Source organism: Anabrus simplex, chromosome 12 (assembly GCF_040414725.1).
Source record: "Anabrus simplex isolate iqAnaSimp1 chromosome 12, ASM4041472v1, whole genome shotgun sequence".
NCBI lineage: Eukaryota > Metazoa > Arthropoda > Insecta > Orthoptera > Tettigoniidae > Anabrus > Anabrus simplex.
Window position 1 is genome coordinate 31,541,408 of NC_090276.1, and position 25,601 is coordinate 31,567,008.

Sequence of the window (25,601 nt, forward strand, 5' to 3'; positions counted from 1 at the left end):
CCGTTCTTCTATCTACTCTTATCAAATGTCTTTTTAATTTTCTCAACGAATGTGTCATTTGCAACCAGAATTCCAATTATTTTAAGGTATCGTCTGTGACTTTTATTTCTTGTAAATTCTGCTTAATATATTCCACCTAGTTGATCTTGACCTTTTATCAACTGATTGTAGTTAAATTTTATAATAATAATAATTATTATTATTACCATTTTCATTAACAACAGTTACGGCTGCCACGTTTATGGCATATTGTACGTCTTCCTGACAAAAATGAAGTAGATTCAATGAGATGTAACATCACAGGCTACACAGGCGCGATGGAAATGATTGGCTGTACTTCCCCGTCCTCGGATGCGGCACTCTTGTGTAGCCGCTTCTCTCCATCACTTTCTGCTGCAGAACTCTTGGACTTACTCGATTCCTACAATTTCCCTCCATCTAAAAGTTTAAGTTCACGGTTGCTACAAATCCGTCTAGACCGAAGATATTTATATGTTTAGTAAATTTAGAACAATATGGTGTCTAATATTTTAACTAACCTAGTCACGGAGTTACGGAGGTAATTATGAAGAATGATAGCTAATATTATTCAGATTTAGGAAGCAAATATAACGAGATCATTTGTAACACTGCATTACATCGGAGTCACGAGTTATACTAATTTTACTGCTTAGCGACAATCTCCATTCCAACCCATGGCAGACGCCCCATCACTCTTTATAACGTCACCGATTATTCAAAATAATTTTAAAAAATGCTTTCAACTTCAATCTTTTGAAGCACAAATCTCATTTATAGTTACAAAATTTGTGTATCCAACTTGCTCTACATCCTTTTCTGACGTTCAAAATCCTACACAGGGTTCAGTACACAAAAGGAACAAATTATTCTAGGCAAAAAAAATTGATTTTTACTGTTGCAACTCCCCATAAACGATTATCAATTATTGAAAACCTTTCGAGATTTAGATCAAAGGAGTTTATATATAAATGCACAACACACACAGAGAGCGTGGGAACAAAAGCTGATAAATCCACAAAAACATTTATTAGCGAATCAAATAAACACTCATAAAATTGTGATTAGTCAAGTTACAAATAAAAAATGTAAAAGGAAACACTATTCCAAGAGTTAATCAAACTTGAAATATTCATTTTATTTATCCGGATATTATACTCAAATATTGGAGATATGTTGTTTTGATCCAACTGCCTGGAGTACCGGATTTTTATCAAACCGCAGCGGATACATTTTCTCTTGAGAATACCATCTAGTTTAATGCAAACAAATGCCGTTTTACAGTATTGAATATGAAGTGTCACATTACAAAGCAGCATATTGGTCATCTTCACTTACTAGTTTATCATCTTCTACCTTGCTTTTTATACCAACGAAGGATTCTGTACCAGAAGAGATTCATCATCCTTCCAGTCTTTTCTAAATTGCTTGACCATCAAACTCATCACGTTCCGTTTATTTTGAGCTATTAGAAGATTTAATTACTTAAAAAATTGTGTATGTTTCCTCCTGTCTATGACCAAACAAACACACTTAATTTCCTGAAAAGATTAATTCCTACAAAGTATTTTACATAAACAATATTTCTGTTTGTCTTAACTGTTCTCTTCTTTGAAATATTTTTATTTCTGTAAATTACATAGTTTGACGTCTATTATGTCATGCGCGCTTTTGTATGACTCTCAGGGAAGATTTAATGTTCCATAGTACATAGTCCTTTCCTAAATGTAGCACAGCATCATATGATCCATCCGATGCATTTCATACGACTTTTTATGGCGTATTTAATTAATGTTTTTTTAAATTTTTTGTGGCATCAGGTGTGTTTAATACTAAACTTCTCCTTGAAAACCGAAAACATGACTGCATCAAAAGTGAATTTATCGGCTTTTCATCCGACGCTCATCATTGAAGATTGAAGATCAAACTATTTCTGTCTGGTCAACAAGTAAAATGTTCTCCATTCAGAACTCAAGATAGGTGCAAGGTGGGCTATTACTAGTTGTATTTGAATGGGGAGACAAATGCTGGACATGAAGCATTAGTACCCGAGGGTACTGTTCCTTTTTGAACGACGCTCATTGATACTATCTCGGAAAATCAATCCAGCTTCTAATTTATTCCAGTATCCAGTATTCGGGAGATAGTAGGTTCGAATCCCACTGTCGGCAGCCCTGAAAATGGTTTTCCGTGGTTTCCCATTTTCACACCAGGCACATGCTGGGGCTGTACCTTAATTAAGGCCACGGCCGCTTCCTTCCCACTCCTAGCCCTTTCCTGTCCCATCGTCGCCGTAAGACCTATCTGTGTCGGTGCGACGTAAAACAACTAGCAAAAAAAAAAAGACATTTATCAGACAGTTCTCCGGTCACATTGACAGCAGACTCAGTGGACTGTAGAAGACTATCATTGACGAGAAAGTTACTTGCCCAGAGGACGTGCTCTATTGAGATGGGTGTCTCAAATATGGAGTCTTACTGAAGAAGACCCATATTCAACAAGCAATTCCCAATGCCCAGGAAAGAGATTTATGGAGATAGCTGGTCAAGGGGCTACCTACATTACACCACTATACTCTTATGGAGGGTTGAAATAAGATACATATAAAATATATTTTTAAACTCTTCTATATTTATTTAGACCGTAGTTGTTATATAGGGTGCAGAAAATCGTTGCTTCGTAAATTAAAGGTGTGTTATATTTCACAAGTATAAGTACAGGGTGTGCACAAATGATTGGAGCGGTTTAAAAAAAAAGTTTATTACTTGTTCCATTCAACCATTGGAAACTACCCTGCTGGATATAAAAGTACCATCGCGTGCATCACACCCAGGTGCGAGAGCGGGCTCTCGGTTGCATAGACTAGTGTATAGCGCGAATAGGTGCCGAGCGCTGCGCTCGAATGTGTTGGTTCCACTGGGCTCAGAATGGGTCTGCGTTATCTATGAGTTGTAGCACTGTATGAAGAACACCATGGGTCTACGTTGATTGTAATTAGTATCTCTATGTGAGAAACACCAACGGCGTGAGTATTGCCCGTGATTAGAACCACTATGTGAGGAACAGCATGCATCTGCGTTGCCCGATAGCAGTACAGTAGAAGTCCGATAGTCCGGCACGTTCGGGACCGGCCCGGTGCCGGATTACCGAAAATGCCGGACTATCGGGCGGTACCTCTTACTACGATATAGGTTAAGGCGCACAGCGAAAAGAGCTGTAACACAGCGTTTTGCAGTAAAATGTTGATCAGCAGAATCATTAGTTTAATAACTCACTCCTCTTTTCCAACGTGTTGTTTCTTACTGCCATTCCATAATAATGCCGCAGTTCATCGATGTTTTTATCAATTTCCTTTAACATTTAGAGTATTTCCATCTACAGTACAACTTCTCTTTTCCTTCTGCCCGCTTCAATTTTTGAAGGCATGTTCCCACCCGTTTTTGAACGTGGCCGATATATTCAATTTTTGAAATCTGTTTCTTCATCATATGGTTGGCTTTCCAGTACTCAGTATAGCACACAGCCTTCTATGCTTAATATTTCCAGAGATACTGTAGAGATATTTAAGCAAGTCAATGCATAACAAATGGATTGTATCTGATACATTTACACTATTAACTTTGAAATTAAAAAAAATACATTTCGATTGGTTTCGACAAATAATGCATCAAATTGTTCACGAGAGATCATTATTAAGAGATAATAACATTTTAAAGAATCCAGGAATGGTGCCGAACCATTGGGCGTTCCGGATTGTTGGATGCCGGACTTATGGAATTCTACTGTACCATTATGTAAGGTGCACCAGGGGTCAGTGTTGTCTGTGGGTGGTAGCATAATGTGAGCAACACCATGAGTATATGTAGCCAGTGATTAGTACTACTATGTAAGGAAAACCACGGATTTATCCGGCGACTGTGATCAGTCCCACTGTTTGAGAAGCACCATGGGTCTGCGTTGCTTGTGAGTAATACCCTTATGTGAGAAACACCAGGGTTTACGTTACCTGTGAGTGGTGTTGTTATGTGTGACGTAACACGAGTCTACATTACCTGCGATTAGTACCACTATAGGAGGAACACCATGGTTATGCCTTACCAGTGATTAGTACTCTTATGAAGGGTCAGCGATCCGGGTTTTGGACCCCTTTGGACAACAAGCATCATCTCAGAAAATACGGCATTTTGAGTTGGATCCAGTGGTTATTTTGGATTCATGGTCATTTTCTTCGTCATTCGTTTGAGATTCTAGTCAGTGGATACATTTTGAAGTTTTAGTTATAGTGTCATTTCGTTGCACGTCGTACCATTAGAGACCGATGACCTAGCTGCTACTCCCCATTAAGAAAAACAATCATCATCACTATCTAGACCTAATTTTCTCTGTAATTCATTACTGTTAGAATGTTGTGACCAACAATACGTATATATGTTTGTGGATTAACAATAGAATAGATACAGACAGATGGATTTCCTTAAGCGATATTCACTACCACAAGCAGGTCTCTCAAAAACAACAGCAACATTAATTAGAATCTTGGTAAACACGTGCCAATCGTTCCGGGCCACGTGCATACAAAATCTCCGCGCTACGAAGATCGATGCAGTCGGCTCTGCATCGCGGCGCGCCACGCCGCGTCCTCTCTGACGTCACATCCGTTTGATGGCCGTGACCTCTCTTCCTTCCTGGTACCACGTGACCTGACCCTGCGGTTGCAATAACATGATGCGGTGAACGAAAGACACCCTCTGGACCAGATCAATGTTTGAAACTTTAAATATCAATCACTTTTTCCGGTGCCTGAAAACATCTCTAAGTTCTAGCATTCTCTGTTCAAACGAAACAAAGCCATCTACATTCACGCATACTTAAGATGAAATGTGTGCCTCTAGATAGGTATCTTAAAATAAACGTTCAGAAAATAAAATTCATGGTAATTAACAGACTCCGAAATTTTACGCAGTAATAGATTAGACTGCAAACTAACGTTGCTTTTGGGAAATGTCGCCTAGCCCTTTCTTCCGTAATGTAGAAAGAGTAACATATATCCTAGGGGTTCTGATCCACCGTACCCCTAAGGTTTATGCAAAACTAGTAGCATAACCGTTGTGCAGTATAGGGTATGTTTGTTACTCGCTTCAGGAACTTCGCCTTCTAACCTATTACTGCCAAAACATTCGGGCTCTAGTAGTTACGAGGGGGATCAAATATAAACTGGACTTAATTTTTTATTTAAATTCAATTATTGAAAAACGCAATTACAATTTATTTTCCCACATAGTTTCCTGCTTTGGAAATTTTTAATGTAATCGTCACCGCCCAAGCATTTGTAATAATTTTCTTCATGGTAATGCCTATTATAGTTGGGGGCTTCGGAAGTTTATTAGTTTCCCAGCGTATGGGCAGCTTTTTGATGCCCTCATCGTAAAGAGAATGGGGTCGGTCACCAGACAGTTGTGCATGAAGTCTTCCAAACTCTCGTCATCTTCAAATCGTTGCCCTCCTAGAGCTTCTTTAAGCAGTCCGAACAAATGAAAATCGCAGGGTGATAAGTCCGGGCAGTAAGGAGGATGATCAAGTGTAGTCCAGTGCATTTCCTGTAGCTTGGAGACAGAGCTGCAGTATGGGGCCGCGCATTGTAGAATCTGTTGGTTTCGTCTTTTGCGCCGATATGCAATCTCGCCTTGTGCAATATTTCGAAGTAATAATCAGCATTGCTCTTGCGTCGCTCATGTAAAAGTACAATCAGCTATAATGTCTTTAACCGCACGAATGTTTTCATCTGTAATGCTGGTCCGAGGACGGCGATAGTGTTGCTGATTTTCCACACGTTCTCGTCCTTCCTTCAGCTTTTTATGCCAGGCAAATACACGCGTCCTCGACGATGTTTAACCAGCGAACTGTGCAGTCACTCTGTGGCAAATTTCTGCCGCTGTAACTCCTTCACGAGCAATAAATATTATAATTATGCGTTGCGCAGTGGAGGGATGCACTTCTTGCTCCGACATCGTGAGCGTTGTTGACGAAATGGCGGGAAATATCGAACAGCACGCTCTCTCCACTCCTAACGGTCCCGGCTAAGCACAGCAGAAGCGCTGGGTTATTCCTGCCAGGAACAAAAATCTCGTTTTTATTTGATTGACCTTCGTAGTAATCAATCTGGTGGAAGTGCTACTGAAACGTTGTTACGCTTCAAGTGCCGGGGGAATGGGATCTGAGCGTAGAAACCAAAACCAGAGTAGGCATTGTAACAGGAACGTTTCTGAAATTAAAATATACTGTGTGTAACCGTGACTTGGATTCGTAACCCGTTAGAATGTGGTGAAATCTTGCCTGTGCTTCTTTAAGGTACCACTGTACCACTATACGAGGACAACTGTGTGTCTACGTTATCTGTGATTAGTACCATTATAGGAGGAGCACCATGGTATGTAAGGATGGGCAAAAATGGTTTCGTCAGTCGACCAATCAAGTCCTTTGAAATACGCGAAATGATAACTGGAATCTTACTCAATTCTGCAACGGATCTCAGGAGCAGGCCAGAACTTATTTTCTGAAACTTAGAAAACTTCTGACAGGCCATGACGTTTCCATTTCATTATAGACAAGACAACTCCGGGGCGTTTCCAGCATCCTACTATACGGCATGGACACTGAGACCATGTGCACGAGATTGCAAGTGTTTGAAATATGGACGTACCGAAGGACGGTGAAGATACCTTGGACAGCTAAGGAGTTTTGCACCGTACAAACAAAGAACCAGAAATTTTCACTGCCATCAAAAGAAAGAAGGTAGAATAATTTGTTTATACGATGCGGAACAGTAAATGCCACCTTCTACGAGTAATACTACAAGCGACAATTATTGGTAAACGTGGTCTGGGATGAAGTACATCATCATGGGTCAGTAACTAGACCCAGTGGTTTGGGGTGACGAAGCTTACTCTATTCAGAAAAACTATCAACAAACAGTATATCATACCACAGATCACCAATGTTCTGCGAGGACATGACACATGAACTAGAAGAAGAAAAATTTACATGAGGTTCTACCTTCTAAGAGGTGTTAGAAGTCACTGTTCTAAGCAGCCTATGCCAAGAAATTGTCAGCTATTTTTACATTTTTTAAATGTCAATATTTGTAGGTTTTCAGTAATTCTTCAGGCAGCAGTGGCAAACTAAATCTGGTGTAGATAGAGCAAGCTTGGGGAGGCAAGGGCAGTGAAGGGATGTTGTTGTGTAATGGAGGCAGTGCACTGACCTCGAGAGACACTGGCCGCGATTTTTTCTTAACCTTCGAAGGAGGGGGGGGGGGGTTCACCTAAGGGAATCACAGTTGTTTTGACGTTCTGTTTAGAAGAGGAGAGTACCCATTGCTTATTTATTTCTCAAAAATATTGACTAAGTTTTGTTATTGTCCGACCCCGACGTGTAGGGGGCAACGCGTCGGCCTTTCAACCGGCGGCCCCTGTTTCGAATCCCGGCCGGGTCAGGGTTTTTAATTGTAATGATTAATATCCCTGGCCTGGGGACTGGGTGTTTGTGACGTCCTTAATCTTCCTTTCCTCACCTACAACATTCCACACTACCGCCATTTCCATTACACGCAGGTTCATATAATATGGTGCCAATAGCGGTAAAAGATCCACATGGGTCGACGCCCCGAACAAAAAACACTTAAAAAAGTTGTGATTTATTTTTTCCTACAATAATTAAAATAGGGGTAACATTTTTTGAAGATGTTTGCTTAGAATACAATCTTCCAGCACCAGTCCGAATGACCTTTCAATTACATCCTGTATATATATATCTTAAAAGTTCAAGATCCTAGGATATACCACGACACAAATAAGGAGATGCTCCGTATGCCAGGAAATCATGGGTGTTCTTTAAAAACCAAACCCCATGGCATTACATCCCTTGAAGGGCGTTGGCCTACCAAGCAACCGCTGCTCAGCCCGAAGGCCTGGAGATTGCGAGGTGTCGTGTGGTCAGCACGATTCCTCTCGGCCGTTATTCTTGGCTTTCGAGACCGGGGCCGCCATCTCACCGTCAGATAGCTCCTCAGTTCTAATCACGTAGGCTGAGTGGACCTCGAACCAGCCCTCAGGTCCAGGTAAAATCCCTGCCCTGGGCGGGAATCGAACTCGGGGCCTCCGTGTAAAATAACGAATGCAGACTATCGCAACTTGGTGTAGGGCCGGCTTGGGAGGTCTTTACCCTCACAAAATGCAGCCTCTTTCGGTCAAATCCTCCCAAAATAACGAATGCAGACTATCGCAACTGATCATGAAAAGTATGAGAGGAGACGATTATTCAGAGCACGGAATCTCCCACAGTAAAAAAAAAAATTACATACTCCAGGATAGTCGCAGAACATCCATGAGGAGATGGTGCAAGAATACGAAGAAGAAGAAGAAGGATGTCGTCTTTTTGCGTCACCAAAGAACATACACTGCAACAGCGGGAAAATAAGTTTGAGATTTAGTTATTACCACAAATTACTGCAGTTTAGGAACTTATGTTTAAACTTTTATTGTAAGTCATGCTCAGTACGGTATACAAGCTTTTGTTACATATCATAAGTTCAGACAGACTCCCTGTATGTCTAGTATTACAAACTAAGGTACATTAGAAATATTTAAAAATAAATAAACCAAAAAAGGCTGGGCACACCTCCTGGAGTGTGAAGGTTTTCATGTCAATAGCAAATACTGACAAAGGAAATTTCGAGAGTGCAGTTGAACTAAAGGATGGAACTGCACAATGTATTATACACAGTGGCCAAGAAAAGGAGCTTGTTAATCTATAAACGTATCATGGTTATTTTTACCAAAATTTAGAATTTGTAATATTTCTAAACGATATGCAATAGCTCCTCGCTCAACCATTCGCACAGACTTGTCTCGCTCACCTAAAATCGCTGAATGTGGCAAAGTAGGATGCGCATTCGTTGTCTACAAGAACAACATATAAGTCATTTCATCCCAGTATAAATTGTCATCCAGCCTATGAAACTACTACGAATGAAATCAGACCTATAGGGAATGAAGAGGTGAAGCATCTTTGATGGTCATCCATTCATACTTCACATTACAGCCTGCACGATTGTTAGATAACATCGCATCGCACATTCAGTATCGCTAAATTCATGACGCAAATTATCAGACGATCTCTAGTTATAAGACTGATTTATGCCACAATATAACTAAGGAGAGTTGGAGGACAAATTAAAAAAAAAATACATTTTTATTCCATAAAATAACCCAGTCCTTTTCTCATTAACTTTCAGTAATATTTGTTATGAAACTTATTCATGCACAGTGATTTCTTTTTCAAACTTCACTAAGCAAAAATGCTTTTCCTCCGACGGACGCAGGATACTTCTCTTGCACAAGGGTGAATTTGATAATTTTTAATGGCTTAAAACTTTCTGTCTGGATGTTTCTTTCAAATTCACGGAAAAATTGACAGAACTCCTTGAAACACAGCGTTTAAGTTCCGGGCTATGCGGAGAGTGTTATAGACTGTGTTTTACTTGCTTAGTTTACAGTGGCTTAGCAATATTAACGGGAACGAAGACTGGAAATGTAGAGTTTTTCTCAATACTAGCATTATTGAAAACACTTTACGATATAAAAGTTGTGCATAGTATAATTTCCGTTATTTTATATCTTACATACGTTCACCTTACGCAGATATTCCACGCTCGAAAAATTATCCACTAAATTCCAAATACTCCAGGAAATAGTAACCAATTTTATCTAAGAAGTGTGGCTAGAGTGCAGTATGTGCTGCTTGTCTCGGCGTAGATATCTCGATTGGTTAGGTCCGGTTTGTGATAAAACTATTTGTCTGGATAGATACGTGATAAACCATTGGACTGGATTGGTTACGTCCGGCTTGTCACGAAGCCATTGATCTGGATAGATTAGTGATAAACCCATTGGTCTGGATTGGTTATGTGAGGTCAGTGACACAACCATTGGTTTGGATTGGTTGTCCGGCTTGCGACAAAACCATTTGTCTGGATTGGTTAGCTCCGGTTAGTGACAATAAATTGGCCTGGATTTATTGGTGATAAACCTATTGTTCTAGATTGGTTAGATGCGGCTTGTGACAAAACATTCACCTGGATTGGTCAGTGATGACACCATTAGCTTGGAATGGTTTGGTGCAGCTTACGGCAAATCTATTGGTCTGGACTGATTAGCTCCGGCTTGTTACAAAACCATTAGTCTTGTTTGATTAGCTCCAGCTAGTGACAAACCATTGGACTGGATTGATTAGTGATAAAACCATTGGTCTGGTTTGGTTAGGTCCCGCGTGTGACAAAACCATTTGCCTGGATAGGTTAGCCCCGGTTAGTGGTAAAACCATTGGTTTGGATTGGGTAGGTCAGGCTAGTGACAAAACTATTGGCCAGGATTAATTAGACCGGGCGAGTTGGTTGTGCGCGTAGAGGCGCGCGGCTGTGAGCTTGCATCCGGGAGATAGTAGGTTCGAATCCCACTATCGGCAGCCCTGAAAATGGTTTTCTGTGGTTTCCCATTTTCACACCAGGCAAATGCTGGGGCTGTACCTTAATTAAGGCCACGGCCGCTTCCTTCCAACTCCTAGGCCTTTCCTATCCCATCGTCGCCATAAGACCTATCTGTCTCGGTGCGACGTAAAGCCCCTAGCAAAAAAAGGATTAATTAGTGAGAAAACCATTGGTTAGGTCCGGCTTGTGACAAAACCATTGGCGTAAATTGATTAGCTCCAGCTAGTGACAAAACCATAGGTCTGGATTTGTTATGTCTGGCTTGTGACCAAACCATTGGCCTGGATTTATGTCTGGCTTGGAACAAAACCATTGTCCTAGATTTGTTAACTCTGGCTATGGCAAAACCATTGGCCTGGATTGGTCAGCTCCTGCTAGTGAGGAAAACATTGGTCTGGATTGGTTAATTCCGGTTAGTGGTAAAGCCATTGGACTGATCAAGTAGAGGGGGTCTTGTGGAGTAAGCCCCCGGGTTAGGGCAGCGAAGCGGCTTGAGTTTTCTAGCATTCCGTAGGGCGAATACAGGTTACATTTAGTTTTATTTTAATTGTGCGGGGGGTTGGTAACGGAATGCATTTCTCTTGATCGATGGGAATGACGTCATATACAATTATATCAGAGACAATCGAAATGCGAGTAGCCCGTGCTTGAGAAAAGGATAGTGGCGCGTGCAAAAATTAGGTTATACAAGTAAATGTATATCTTGTGGCTGGTCGGTGGGTCCGTGTCTGTCGCAGTGAACACGTCTCTCCTCTACAAGGTATTCCACATAAGATTTATAGAGTGAGATTCTCTCATCGGTTGGCCGTTGACTCATCACTCCCCGCACTTTGCTCACTTTATCCATGCGTGACATGAGATAACAATTAAGAAAGTAAGAAATAAGAATTAAGTCGTTTTACGGATTTTCTAATGTTCTAATCTTCCGGCGATTTCATTCACTTCTCCTCTTTAAGTATACGTTTGTTTCTTTTTTTTTTTTTTTTTTTTTTTTTACATTTCGCTTCTTATCGAGTGAAGAACCAGTTCCTGTCAATTTGTTTACGAGTTTCTGCGCGGTCTCTTTATGTGTAGGGCGTGCACGTAGAAATTGTTACAAATCATCTAACGACTTCCCTGAAAGACTCGGTTTTCACATACTTATTGTACATAAATACCCTTTCCTGTACTGTGTACACATGTGGAAGCTTTATGAGGATTATACCCTGAATTAACACTTCACACCTCGAGGACAGTTGGGCAGATCAGCACTTAATACACGTTCTAAGCAGCACGGACCTGAACTGCAAAGTGCCAGCATTCCCGTGCTGTCACTGCGTTGTGTAACGGGAAGTGGTGAGTCAACAGGAGGCAGATAAGCTGTGCGCCTACCGGCCAACCGATGAGAGAAACGCACTGTATTTTTTCAATGCTTCAAAACTTGGGCACCAGTAACTGAATTCCTATCAAAAGTGTATATAATAATTGTAGAAAATTCTAATTTTCAATTCTTTAAGTCAATTTTTTTATCGTATGATTTCTAATGTTGGGGATATTCTCGAATTTAGATTTTTTGGTCATGTCTAGCAATGGAGAGCAACGGTGACATTGAAATATTGCTGTCGTAATAACTAACCACCGGCAATCGCGCATGATCATTATCACTTATTTATCAGGAAAATAATGAAGAGTATGAAAAAGAGAAGGAAAACAGGAATAATGAGAGGGGGGGGGGGAATGGAATCATGCAAATCAAGGCAACGAATGCTTTAATATAACTGAACAGGAGGAAAATATACAACCACAGTTCTTCAGGCAAGCAACTCAATTTTGAAAACATCCTACGAATAGGAGCTGCGAATTTTAGGTAAATTATATACAATCAACTGTGAGAATATATTCTTCATTTATTCCTAAATATTACGATCTTTTTCTTAATCATCGTTATCCGGTCGATAAGATTAGCAGTTTGCATTTTTCTACCACTACGAGCGCTAATGTGAGTCAATGCATTGTTTCAATTAAGCCCTCATAATTAAATTCGGTGTGGATATTCATTAAAAAATTAAAAAAAACATCCGAGGTCATCGAACCAAGGGACACATTACGGAAAAAATTATGTAAATAACTTAAATTGGCTAGGATTTGAATAAGGAAGATTACGAGTGAAGAAACAAACGATTTATGCTTGAAGTAATATTCGAAATTTATTTTATTTTGATAGTGTTATCCAAGACTCTCAATTTGAAACCATTCCTGGCTCTTAAGCCCTTCTACTTTCGGCACAATTGAGGAAATTGCTTAATTTTACGTTTTTCATAGTATGGGGACCCCAAATTTGTATGTTAAGAAATGTTTTCCACATTGAAAAACATAAGAGGAAGTCATGGAAGAAGGTAGGACAGTGCCTTTACATTAGATGCTCTGATATTCCAGAGTTGGAAGAAAAACAAAATGTGAAGCTGTACAATATCGAAAGCTCATGAAAGTGATCAAAACATTACATCGCCCATTGTTGTGACGTAATTCGTCTGTTTTGCTACCACTCACTTCCGATAGATGGAATTACTGCTGCGTCCCGAGTGAAACAGCTTGACCCCGGTGGGTGGGGGACGCAGACGAAGAGTATACCCACGGTATCCCCTGCCTCTCTTAAGAGGCGACTAAAATGGGTGACCAAGTGATGATTGTATTAAAACAATGAAACTAATTGTGATTAGTACTACCACGCTGGGAACACCATGGGTTGCCTTTACTTGCAAGTAACACCACTATGTTAGGTACACAATAGGTTTGTGATTAGTAGGAGCAGAGAGTGGTTCACTGTGGGTTTCCAGTACCTGTGATTAGTACCACTATATGAGTGGCACCGTGAGCCTGCGTCGCCTTTGATTGGTACCCACTATGTGAGGAATACCGGGCCCGTGGTTAGTACACGTAGGTGAGGAACACCATGGGTTAGCGTTGCCTATGAGTGGCACCATCATGTGAGAAACAGCATAGGTCTGCATTACCTGTCAAACGTACAATATTTGTGATATGTACCATAATGTTAGGAACACCGTGAGTCTACGCTGCTTTTGATTAGTACCGCAACATGACAAATACCATGGTTCTACTTTACTAGCGATAAGTACCATTATGAGGAGGCGTTAACCTGGATTTTACTCCTTCAGACAACAAGCATCATAGAATTTTTTTTTTCTCTACGTCGCACCGACACAGATAGGTCTTATGGCGACGATGGGACAGCAAAAGGCTTAGGATTGAGTTGAAGAGGCCGTGGCCTTCATTAAGGTCACTAGTGTGAAGTTGGGAAACCAAGGAAAACCATCAGGGCTGCCGACAGTGTGTTTCGAACCCATGATCTCCCGGATGCGAGCTCACAGCTACCCGCTCCTAACCGTACGGCCAACTCGCCTGGTCATCATCGATTCAGGATTGTAATTTAGATGCAGCCCCTTGGTCAGTAATACTATTGTTTTTAGATACTATCTGATTGTTTTACGATCATATTCATCCATTCATTCATCATCACGTTTCGGAATTCTGGTCAGTGGATGACTTACGAACTTTTAAATTGTCATTACGTTTCGTCTCATTCCGTATCATTAGGGTCCGATGAACTGGATGTTAAGCCCCTTTAAATAATAATAATAATCATCATCATCATCATCATAAATCAGCCTGCCTGAATGCTGGCGGAATGTAGCTGAGGAGTTACCTAACTTTGTACATTCTATAATTATGATCATTCCGTTTACGACGGGTACTGCAGCTAGTGCTGTAAAAAAATTGTACTGGAATAAAATGAAATGTGATGGCATATAGTCCCCATAGACCCTAAAACGTGTCAACAATATCATTACACTGACACTCTTTTGAATTGATGTTGCTATCACACGTCACCGCTAGATGGCAATACTGCTGCATTATAAAGAAATCACCCAATCGACGACGAGTAATACAGCTAATAAATACATTACTGGCAAAAAATCACTTGTAATAACATCCAATATTTATTAGGGTAGAGGAAATTAAAATGTGAAAATGAGCATGATAAAAGTAGTCGTTCAGTGAACTAAATTTTCTATTATAACTCAGAACAATTTTCATCAAATGGAAGTTAAAATTTGAAACAAAAATTGTATAAATGAGAAATAAATTACTAGACTAAACTTGTTGCTCAGGGACCGTATTGTTACTGTAGCGGAAGTAGAGGTGTGGCAAACGGTTATTTTTGTGTAACTGCTATACCTGTCACTGCTACAAGAAAGTAACTGTGAAAAGTTACAGTTAAAAATAACGTCCAACGTTACTCACCTTTTATTGGTCACAGCCTGGTCACGGCTTCAAGCTTGTCTCCTTACAGCCGTGTTGCGAAGTCCCGTTCATTCACTCGCACATGCGCGCACGCATCACTAAATTGTTGAAAGTCGGTGCAGCAAAACACGCATTCCTATTTGCTATAAAGTTAAAGAGAGACAGACAATGGATGAAATGAGACGACAACGTAGCGTCTTTTCTGAAATCTAGAGGAGCGAATTTCACAATGCCCCGATCAAAGATAGAAGACAAGAAAACATGATGATCTGTCTGCCAAACCTCGACACAAACCGCCACAAGAGGATCGATTAAGTAAATTGAAGTAATGTTATGTTATCTCTAATTTATTATCTATAATATCAATATGAAAGTTAGCATACTAATTTATTTATGGTACAAGAAAAATTTTACGGGTGAAACTTATAATAATATTACAATGTGCGCGATATCTCAGTAACGATTGCCCCTGAGCAGTTGAATATAACAGTCTACACTTTAGTTACCAGATGGCAGGAACAACTTATGTATATACTTGACTTAAAGCAATCTCCTACGAAAGCGCTCTCACTTGGAAGACATGCGTACTATCTGAACTCTGAAGGTCGCATTCTGTGTCTGTAAGCTGTTACTAGTGACAGTTCCTACTTCCCAGTTACTGTTTCCACTAGTACGTTATTCTGTTATTGTTTCTCGGTAACCGGTTATTTTTTGTCCTCGTTACATTTGACACAGTGACAAGCATGTCACTGTGACAAAGTAACTGCTACTTTATTTTTCAGCCATCTCTATTTTATTAGTCACAGCCTGGTCATGGCCTGGTCACAACTTCAAGCTTGTCTGTGTTGCGAAGTCCCATTCATTCATTCGCACATGCGCGCACGCATCACTACACTGTTGAAAGTCGATGCAACAAAGTACGCATTCCTATTTACTCTAAAGTTAACGAGAGGCAGACAACGAATAAAATGAGAAGACAACATAGCGGGATAGAAGACAAAGAAACATGACGATCTGTCTGCCAAACCTCGACACAAACCGGTACAAGGAGGTAGATTAAGTAAAATGAAGTAATGCTATGTTATCTATAGTATGTTATCTTTGTTATCAATATGGAAAGTTAGCACACTAATTTATTTATGGTACAAGAAAATTTATACGGGTGAGTCAACGATTACCCCTGAGCAGTTGAATATGTCATAACAGTTTACACTTTAGTTACTAGATGACAGCAGCAACTTTAAAAAGTACACTATAGTGTATTTGACTTAAAGGTATCTCCTACGTAAGCGCTCTCACTTGGATGACTATCTGAGCTGTGGAGGTCACATTGTCTGTAAGCTGCTAATAGTGACAGTTCCCACTTCCCAGTTACTCTTTTCACTAGTACGTTATTCTGTTCTCGTTCCTTGGTAACCTGTTATTTTTTGTCCTCGTTACATTCGCAACAGTGACATGCATGTAACTGTGACAAAGTAACTGCTACGATATTTTTCAGCCATCTCTAAGCGGAAGTCTCATCGTACAATAGATCACAAAGTGAATACTTATGACGGGCAGACACGAGAGTAATGCGTGTTTATCAGCAGACTGCTGTGGGTGGGAGTAGGTGATTAATAAGGCCAAACACAAGTCAATATGAGCCATCGATCAGTTCGCACTACACATTACTCCATGCGGTTCGTGACGCAGCATAACGCACATCTCCCCAAGCTGTTTACACCACGCGATTATTGTAATTAACTAGCATGTCTTTCTTGATTGATCCAATAGCTGGTGATCAGTTAGACCAGCCACACACGAGGCAACACGGCAGCAATAAAAGTCACTAGGTGATGGTGGCGACATCGGTGGTGATAGATATGGTAGCAGTGCTCTGAGCAACAGGGCATCCGCCTAACAAACGACCGCTGCTCAGCCCAAAGGCCTGCAGATTTTGAGGTGTTGTGTGGTCAGCACGACTAATCCTCTCAGCCGTTATTTTTCCAAGTAGAGAATACCTACAACATACTGTAGTATATTTCTTTCGAAAGCTTTTCGAAGGTTTGTCATATTTTCTTTATCTTTTTGTCACGTCGAGGGAATCAAGTGAGGAAGAAATGTTGTTCCTACAGGTACATAAGATCCCGAAAAAAATAAGAAGAAGAACAAGAAACCGTTGGAAGTGTCGGATTCATCCCTGCTATCCGTACGATGCAGGCTATACGTTCCAGCCAATAAACAGCAAGAAAGTGACGTCAAATTTCTTACATTAATATAGAATGCCAAAAGTCATATTAAAATGATTACCCCTACATTCCATCATCAATTTCTCTGTGGGTGGGGTGGTATAATAACACCCACAGTATCCCCTGCTTGTCGTAAGAGGCGACTAAAAGGGGTCCCAGGGCTCTTAACTTGGGAATGTGGATCGACGACCACGGGGCCCTTAATTGAGACCTGGCATTGCTTCCATTTACTTGTGCCAGGCTCCTCACTTTTATCTATCCTATCGGACCTCCCTTGGTCAACTCTTGTTCCTTTCCGACCCTGACGTTATTAGAATACTCGAGGCCTAAGGAGTCTTTCATCTTCATGCCCTTCGTGGCCCTTGTCTTTCTTTAGCCGATACCTTCACTTTTCAAAGTGTCGCATCCCTCACATTTTTCTCCGTGCTTGGTGTCACATAGAGAGACTGGTTGCCTAGTTGTACTTCCTCTTAAAACAATAATCACCACCACCGCCACCTTTCTATCATCAAAACACTAACATGAGGTAGTGCATCAGTACTGAAGATAAAAATGTTGTTTATATAAATGTAAGCATTATTATAATTTCCTCAATTTTTTAAATCACAATTGCCTTAAAAACTAAGAAAACAGTCCATTTATAAGAAAGGAATTTATTTTAAAAAATTGCGAACAAAAGTGTTTATAGTTTTATCGATTACGCGTATATGAATAGCAGTGTCTTTCACTGTGAAGTGTTTGGTTTTAGTGGATGTTCAAGGGTTTGATCAAGGTCATATGCAATTTAGGGTAGTGTGTTTGTAATACTGTTACATTACATTACTTCTATATTGTAATATGTAAATAATTATAATAAAATACCGCTACATACCTCACAACCTGACTTCTGCTGCCACCTGATGCCTTGTCTTTCCTGTCACGTCTTGTCGAGAAGACACCGTGAGAGTGAAATCATATAAAACATGGTGTTTTTCCACAGTGTCCACGATTTTGCATTTAACACCTTCAAATCAACAGGGGATATGAGAACAAGGTGCTCAGATCGCCGTTCACTGCAGGTCGATGGATTGCTTGGATTGCACCAGTTGAGTGGATCGCTATTGAATTGCTTTCGTTTTGCCTCATGTACGGACGGCCTTATAGAACCCTCCAATGACATGAAACATGAAAATTAGCGCTGCGAAAAATATCATCATTCCAAGACTAAATAGCTGGCTGCAGCTATACGTAAAATCATGGATATATTACTCTTGTCACTTGCGCCTTCTAATTTCTCCTCTACCCGTACTTTATTTTCTGGCTGTGAGCCAGCTTTCTTTTCTCTGTCTGTATAAGTCTGCTGGCTCCTGTGTTCTTCCTACTCGTAAGTGATGCTAGAGAAATACCCCGCTGGATTGCTTGCCGAAACTGTAGGCGGTCATGTATGGACTCATGCGGGATCCCTACTTGTTCCAGATCAGACTTGGCCGAAAAGATCCGCTTGTTCCTGAATGCCTTCCCTCTACCTTGCACAGCGAGGTAGTTCCCAGTTACCTTACCGACTGAGCCAGAAGTTGCTATTACAGTCTGCCAAGCTCTCTGAAATAAATGCATGCACCAACTGACCCTATGAGCAACATTTTCACACCATTCATAGCAGGGACCGGCTGCATAAGAAATGGCTTTCATGACCACTCATACCTCAGTCAACGGCAAGCATACGACTGGCACACATCAATGACAGTAACAAAATTGCACTGTAAACAGCAGGTCCCGCTAGCAAGGGCATTTAATTCCTTTATGTTAACGTATTCCAAACAAAATACGGTACCATTACAGAAACAACACAAAAAGTTCTAGCCCTTCATGCAAACAACTCAATGTTGAAATCATCCTAGGGATATGAGCTACATATTTTAGGTAATTAAAGTTTGAGAATGTATTCTTTATTTATTCCTAAAAATTACAATCCTTTTCTTAACCATCGTTATCCGGTCGTTTAGATTACCAGTTTGCCTTTTTCTACCACTACGAGCGCTAATGTGAGTCAATGCATTGTTTCCTTCATGCCCTTATAACTACATTCAATGTGGACATTTTTCAAACATCAAGTAATACCTGAGGGTGTTGGGCCAGGGAATACATTACAGAAAGGATTATATAAATAAATTAGATTAGAATTTTCATAGTAAGGGAACAAGCGATGTTAGTACGTTTTCCAGGAACTGCATTTAGGCAGGATGTAATTTGAGAAATTTCTATTTTCAGTTTGATAGAGCTATACATTACTCACAATTTGAAACCTATCGGGGCTCTATATCCCTTTTAACTTTCAGCACAATTGAGAAAATTGCATAATATTTAAGTTTTTCGTAGCACTGGAACCCCTAATTTGTCTACTATGAAATTTTTTCATCATTAAAATCATATTTTCATTTGTGCCACCCTACAAGGTGGACACTATGCACAGTATTTAGATTTTATCATTGATTTCACGTTGGATTCTGAATAATGAACCTTGTCATGTACTTCTTTGTTATAATTGCCTGATACATAAATTATTACGCATTAAAACAGGAAATTGATGGAGAGAGAGAGAGAGAAGGGAGGTATAGTTATTTCAGTTTATATGGGACAATATAAACCAGTTAACTCATTTTTAACCCCCCTACATTGACTGACGTAACATTTATATAACCAGTCCAGTATCCACCGATACTTGATTGCCAACTTCAATGCAGAATTCCACTAGTCATTAGTTGTCTATTTGACATCATTAATAATGATAATAGCTCCAATTGAAACAATTTGTGGAACAATTTGTGAGTATGAGTTGGGCAGCAATTCGCTGTCAGTACTAACTTCATTACCACTGCGTCAAACACGACATCGCAATGGAATGAAAAACAGGAAAGCATAGAAAAATATATATCTGAAGCTCGAATGCTTTCGTGTACTCGTATTTAGGAATTGTTGACATTTCTTTGGTGATCACGCTATGCAGAGTTCAAGGGAGTTTTGTGGTATTGTATTTATGTATCAAGAAATCTTTCTGGAACAAACAAATTAATTTATGACACCATTGAAATGAACCGTGGATTCCAATATTGTCCTGAATTCAAAAGACCAATTGTTTTCTAAGTATCAATAGAATATTCCTATTATACAAGAAGGAAGTTTGCTAAAACAAATTCATTTTTTCATGCAGAATTTTCTTCCTTCAAAGGAATAAATATGAGAAATGTTGACCAAAGTAGTAAAAATTCCGAACTATTCTATTTCTTCAGAGTTTCTCCATTTAGTTCTGTCCTGGACCATATCACGGTGGAGATCTTCGTGAACAGTGTCGGTCCATCGCTGTTTAGGTCTCCCTAAAGTCTCTTACAAACTTCTTTTAATGCGTAACTGGCCTTCGCGATAGGCTTGGTCCCTATGCTATGTACATGCCCAAACCATCATCGACGGCTCTCATGCATTTTCCCTTGAATAGGTGCTACGCCAATCTTTCCCTGAGTTTTTCATTGGAGGTGCAATCCATTTTCGTGACATCAGCTGTCCACCTCTGCATCTTCGTCCCCATGACGCCCAGTCGACGTTCTGTCTCTGTCGTAGTCGGCCAAAATTCTCAACCATACTGTGGAACAGGTCAGATGACAGTATGATAGACATTTGATTTGAAATTACATTTCATCCTCCGGTCACAAATGACAACGGTTGTTTGTTTCCATTTTAACCAGGCTGCGCTCAACCTTGCACAGACCTGTTCAAGTTGACTGTCATCTGTAAATGTGGAGCCAAGATATTTGAATATTGTCATTCGCTGCAGGTCCTAGAAACGCCTCATTGATTCATCTCTATTTTAATATTGAAAATATTTCATAGCAGATAAAGTAGGGGGCCCCATATTATGAGAAACATAATGTTAAGCTATTTCCTCAATTGTGCCAAAATTTCAAGGGATAAAGGGCACGGAATGGTTTTAAATTGTTAGTCTTGGATAGCTTTATCAAAACAAAAATCAAATTTGGAAAATCACTTCCGACCTAAATGAAGTTCCTGAAGAACAGCCTCAAATCGCATGTTTCCTTACTCGTTTTCTTTTTTATACAAATCCTAGTTGAATTAACTTATTTACATAATTATTTATGTAATGTGTTCCTTGGTTCAATACCCTCAAGCGTTTTTATTTCTCGATAAATTCCACACCGAATGTAGTTATAAGGGCTTAAGTAAAACTATGCACTGACTCACATTAGCACTCCTAGTGGTAGAAAAAGGTAAACTGCTAATCTAATCGACCAGCTAACGATGATTAAGAAAACTACTGTAATTTTTAGGAATAAATAAAGAATATATTCTAATAAATTATTTTATTTTCTTTACCTGAAATTCGTACCTCATATCCCTAGGATGATTTCAACATCATGTTGCTTTCCTGAAGTTTTAGAAGTGTATATTTTTAAATTTGACGAGAAGAAGTGATAGAATGATAGGACATATCTTAAGACACCCAGAACTTGTTCAGTTGGTTTTTGAAGGAAGTGTAGGTGGTAAGAACGGTAGGGGTAGACCAAGGTATGAATATGACAAGCAGATTAGAGCAGATGTAGGATGAAATAGTTACGTAGAAATGAAAAGGTTGGCGCACGATAGGGTGGCATGCAGAGCTGCATCAAACCAGTCTATTGACTGATGACTCAAACAACAACATGTACGTACTGCCATTGTCTACCTGTACTGTAGGGTTCGGCCTACAAGTGGTCCTAAACCTCTATATTCGAGAGAGGGGGAGAGGTTGACACCACAGTCGGCTGTCCTAAGGTGAATGCCGGGAGAGTTCCTTGTACAGAACACAGCCGCATACTCCATCACCTTCTCTACACATTGCCATCTTCACCACAAGTCTCCTGGTCTGCGAGACAGCGTCACCCCATAACGGGCCCGCCTCCCCCTTCAGGGGAGGAATGAAAATAATTTAGTAGTCGTCTTGGTTCAAACCAGAACAAAATGTAGCTTCCACTGAAGTCCGTCTCATTAATAGCTGTGTCAATATGGAAGCTGCTTGAGGTATGGGTGGTGCTGAGTGATACATTTGGAGCACGATAAATGCTGTTGTATGCTGTGAAATGTGCTACGCAGAGGATAAACTGTGCTGCAATAGCATTTTCTGGCGCTGTGAGGAAAGCAATGGTAAAGTACGTCGCATCTTATGAAACCAACTATGCCTCATTATATTGTCACAGTACTTCGTGCGATTCTGTTTGAAAATCCAACCAGCCTCCAGACTCTTCTTTTTTATTCAGATCCTACCTAAATTATTTACATAATTCTTTCTGTAATGTGTTCCTTGGTTCAATACCCTCAGGCGTTTTATTATTTCTCGAAAACTTCCACACCCAATGTAGTTATAAGGGCTTAAGTAAAACTCTGCACTGACTCACATTAGCACTTGTAGTGCTTCTTAAGTGAAACAACGCATTGACTCACATTAGCGCTCGTAGTTGCAGAACAAGGTAAATTGCTAATCCAATCGACCGGATAACGATGATAAAGAAAAGTACTGTAATTTTTAGGAATAAATAAGGAATATATTCTCATAATTTATTTTATTTACCTGAAATTCGTAGCTCATCCCTAGGATGTTTTCAACAAAGTTCTTATTCAAGTTCAGATTGTATACAGGCTGTATCAAACCTCAACATCAAAACTTCAGTAATAAGACCTCCCGCCTAGAGGGAAGAAAAGAAGAGTGTGACTGCATGAGTCCGGAAAAACATGATTGTCGGGTTATCCTACCTTTGCTTGCCGCCACACTCTCCTGAATTTAACCCCCTTGAATTTTGGGGCCACACCACGCCGTTCGTGTATTGGATTGCTGTTGATCAATCAATCAATCAATCAATACTGATCTGCATTTAGGGCAGTCGCCCAGGTGGCAGATTCCCTATCTGTTGCTTTCCTAGCCTTTTCCGAAATGATTTCAAAGAAATTGGAAATTTATTGAACATCTCCCTTGGTAAGTTATTCCAATCCCTAACTCCCCTTCCTATAAATGAATATTTGCCCCAGTTTGTCCTCTTGAATTCCAACTTTATCTTCATATCGTGATCTTTCCTACTTTTATAAACGCCATTCAAACCTATTCGTCTACTAATGTCATTCCACGCCATCTCTCCGCTGACAGCTCGGAACATACCACTTAGTCGAGCAGCTCTTCTTCTTTCTCTCAATTCTTCCCAACCCAAACATTGCAACATTTTTGTAACGCTACTCTTTTGTCGGAAATCACCCAGAACAAATCGAGCTGCTTTTCTTTGGATTTTTTCCAGTTCTTGAATCAGGTAATCCTGGTGAGGGTCCCATACACTGGAACCATACTCTAGTTGGGGTCTTACCAGAGACTTATATGCACTCTCCTTTACATCCTTACTACAACCCCTAAACACCCTCATAACCATGTGTAGAGATCGGTACCCTTTATTTACAATCCCATTTATGTGATTACCCCAGTGAAGATCTTTCCTTATATTAACACCTAGATACTTACAATGATCCCCAAAAGGAACTTTCACCCCATCAACGCAGTAATTAAAACTGAGAGGACTTTTCCTATTCGTGAAACTCACAACCTGACTTTTAGCCCCGTTTATCAACATACCATTGCCTGCTGTCCATCTCACAACATTTTCTAGGTCACGTTGCAGTTGCTCACAATCTTGTAACTTATTTATCACTCTATAGAGAATAACATCATCCGCAAAAAGCCTCACCTCCGAGTCCACTCCTTTACTCATATCATTTATATATATAAGAAAACATAAAGGTCCGATAACACTGCCCTGAGGAACTCCCCTCTCAACTATTACAGGGTCAGACAAAGCTTCACCTAGTCTAACTCTCTGAGATCTATTTTCTAGAAATATAGCAACCCATTCAGTCACTATTTTGTCTAGTCCAATTGCACTCATTTTTGTCAGTAGTCTCCCATGATCCACCCTATCAAATGCTTTAGACATGTCAATCGCGATACAGTCCATTTGACCTCCAGAATCCAAGATATCTGCTATATCTTGCTGGAATCCTACAAGTTGAGCTTGAGTGGAATAACCTTTCCTAAAACCGAACTGCCTTCTATCGAACCAGTTACTAATTTCACAAACATGTCTAATATACTCAGAAAGAATGCCTTCCCAAAGCTTACATACATACATGTCAAACTTACTGGCCTGTAATTTTCAGCTTTATGTCTATCACCCTTTCCTTTATACACAGGGGCTACTATAGCAACTCTCCATTCATCTGGTATAGCTCCTTCGACCATACAATAATCAAATAAGTACTTCAGATATGGTACTACATTCCAACCCATTGTCTTTAGTATATCCCCAGAAATCTGATCAATTCCAGCCGCTTTTCTAGTTTTCAACTTTTGTATCTTATTGTAAATGTCATTGATGATGTACCAACTCTCAGCGCTTGCAATGTGGCTGCCTAACACCCAGTACGAACTAGATCGGGCATTTCTGATCGTATTCTGCACTCAATTCGAAGATAAGTGGAGTTCTATACTGAGTAAGGAGGAATGCACTTTGAACATTTCATCTGATATGCGAACAGTGTTGTGTGTGTCGGATTGCACTAATGTAACTAACAACACTGTAACTACGCGTTTCCGGACACATGTTGTCATACACTTCCTTTATTCTCCTTATGTGAGGAAGCTATTCCCGAAGTTTTATCATTGAGCTTTGAGACACCCTGTATATTAGCATAGATAAATCGTGATCGCCAAAGCTAAGCCAGGCTGAGGTGTTCGTGATGCTGAAGACACAGCACTTCAACGCCTGTAGGTTTTTTGGCTATGCAGAAGTGATCAACCAAAGGAAATTATAGATCTCTTTTAGTTGCCGAATCCCCAATCCAGCCGGATTGAGTAGTTCAAATAGTAGAATGCTGCGCTTCCGAGCGCAATTTCGGAGTTTGATGAAAACAATTAATGCTCACTTCCAGGAAACATTTGGGGCACTAAATGGGTATGTCACCTCATAGGGAAATAAATGTTTTTTCAGGTTGTAAAAATACTTACCCTTGTTTGATTCTGAGCCCGATTTCGGTACCCTCTCTCCTGGTAGCTGGGTCCCATTTGGAGATTTTGAACATCTTCGATAGTTTCTTTAGGGTATCGATTATAGGTTGTCTAGTGTTAACTCGTCTATTAATGTATTTTGTTCATTTTTATACCTACCCTTAGACACAGCTATGCATCGAATTCCGTTCATTAGTATAGAGAAAAGTTGCACGTTTTTAGTCTATTTACTTTCCTTCATCTGTTTCAGCTCCCGAGAAAACATTCGAACTAACCCAAATGAAACCAGATATGGACACGGTTCGAGTGTCATGTCGTGCCCAAGGGGTGTATCCGGAGCCCAAAATGGCTCTTTACAAGGATCCAGACAGGGCGAAGTGAGTATGATTTTCTAATACAGTTGCTCCTTCTTATTTTGACTATAATAATGTTCAATTACATTGTG

The 25,601-nt window shown here is 40.1% G+C and overlaps 1 protein-coding gene across 1 annotated transcript in view; it reads left to right on the forward strand.

The window, feature by feature from the left end:
* LOC136884547 (uncharacterized) overlaps positions 1-25,601 on the forward strand; it is an 856,985-nt gene that overhangs the window by 605,635 nt on the left and 225,749 nt on the right. Inside the window, exon 3 of the mRNA XM_067156801.2 lies at positions 25,407-25,533. Coding sequence (XP_067012902.1) covers positions 25,407-25,533 — 127 coding nt within the window. The remainder of the gene's footprint in view (positions 1-25,406; positions 25,534-25,601) is intronic.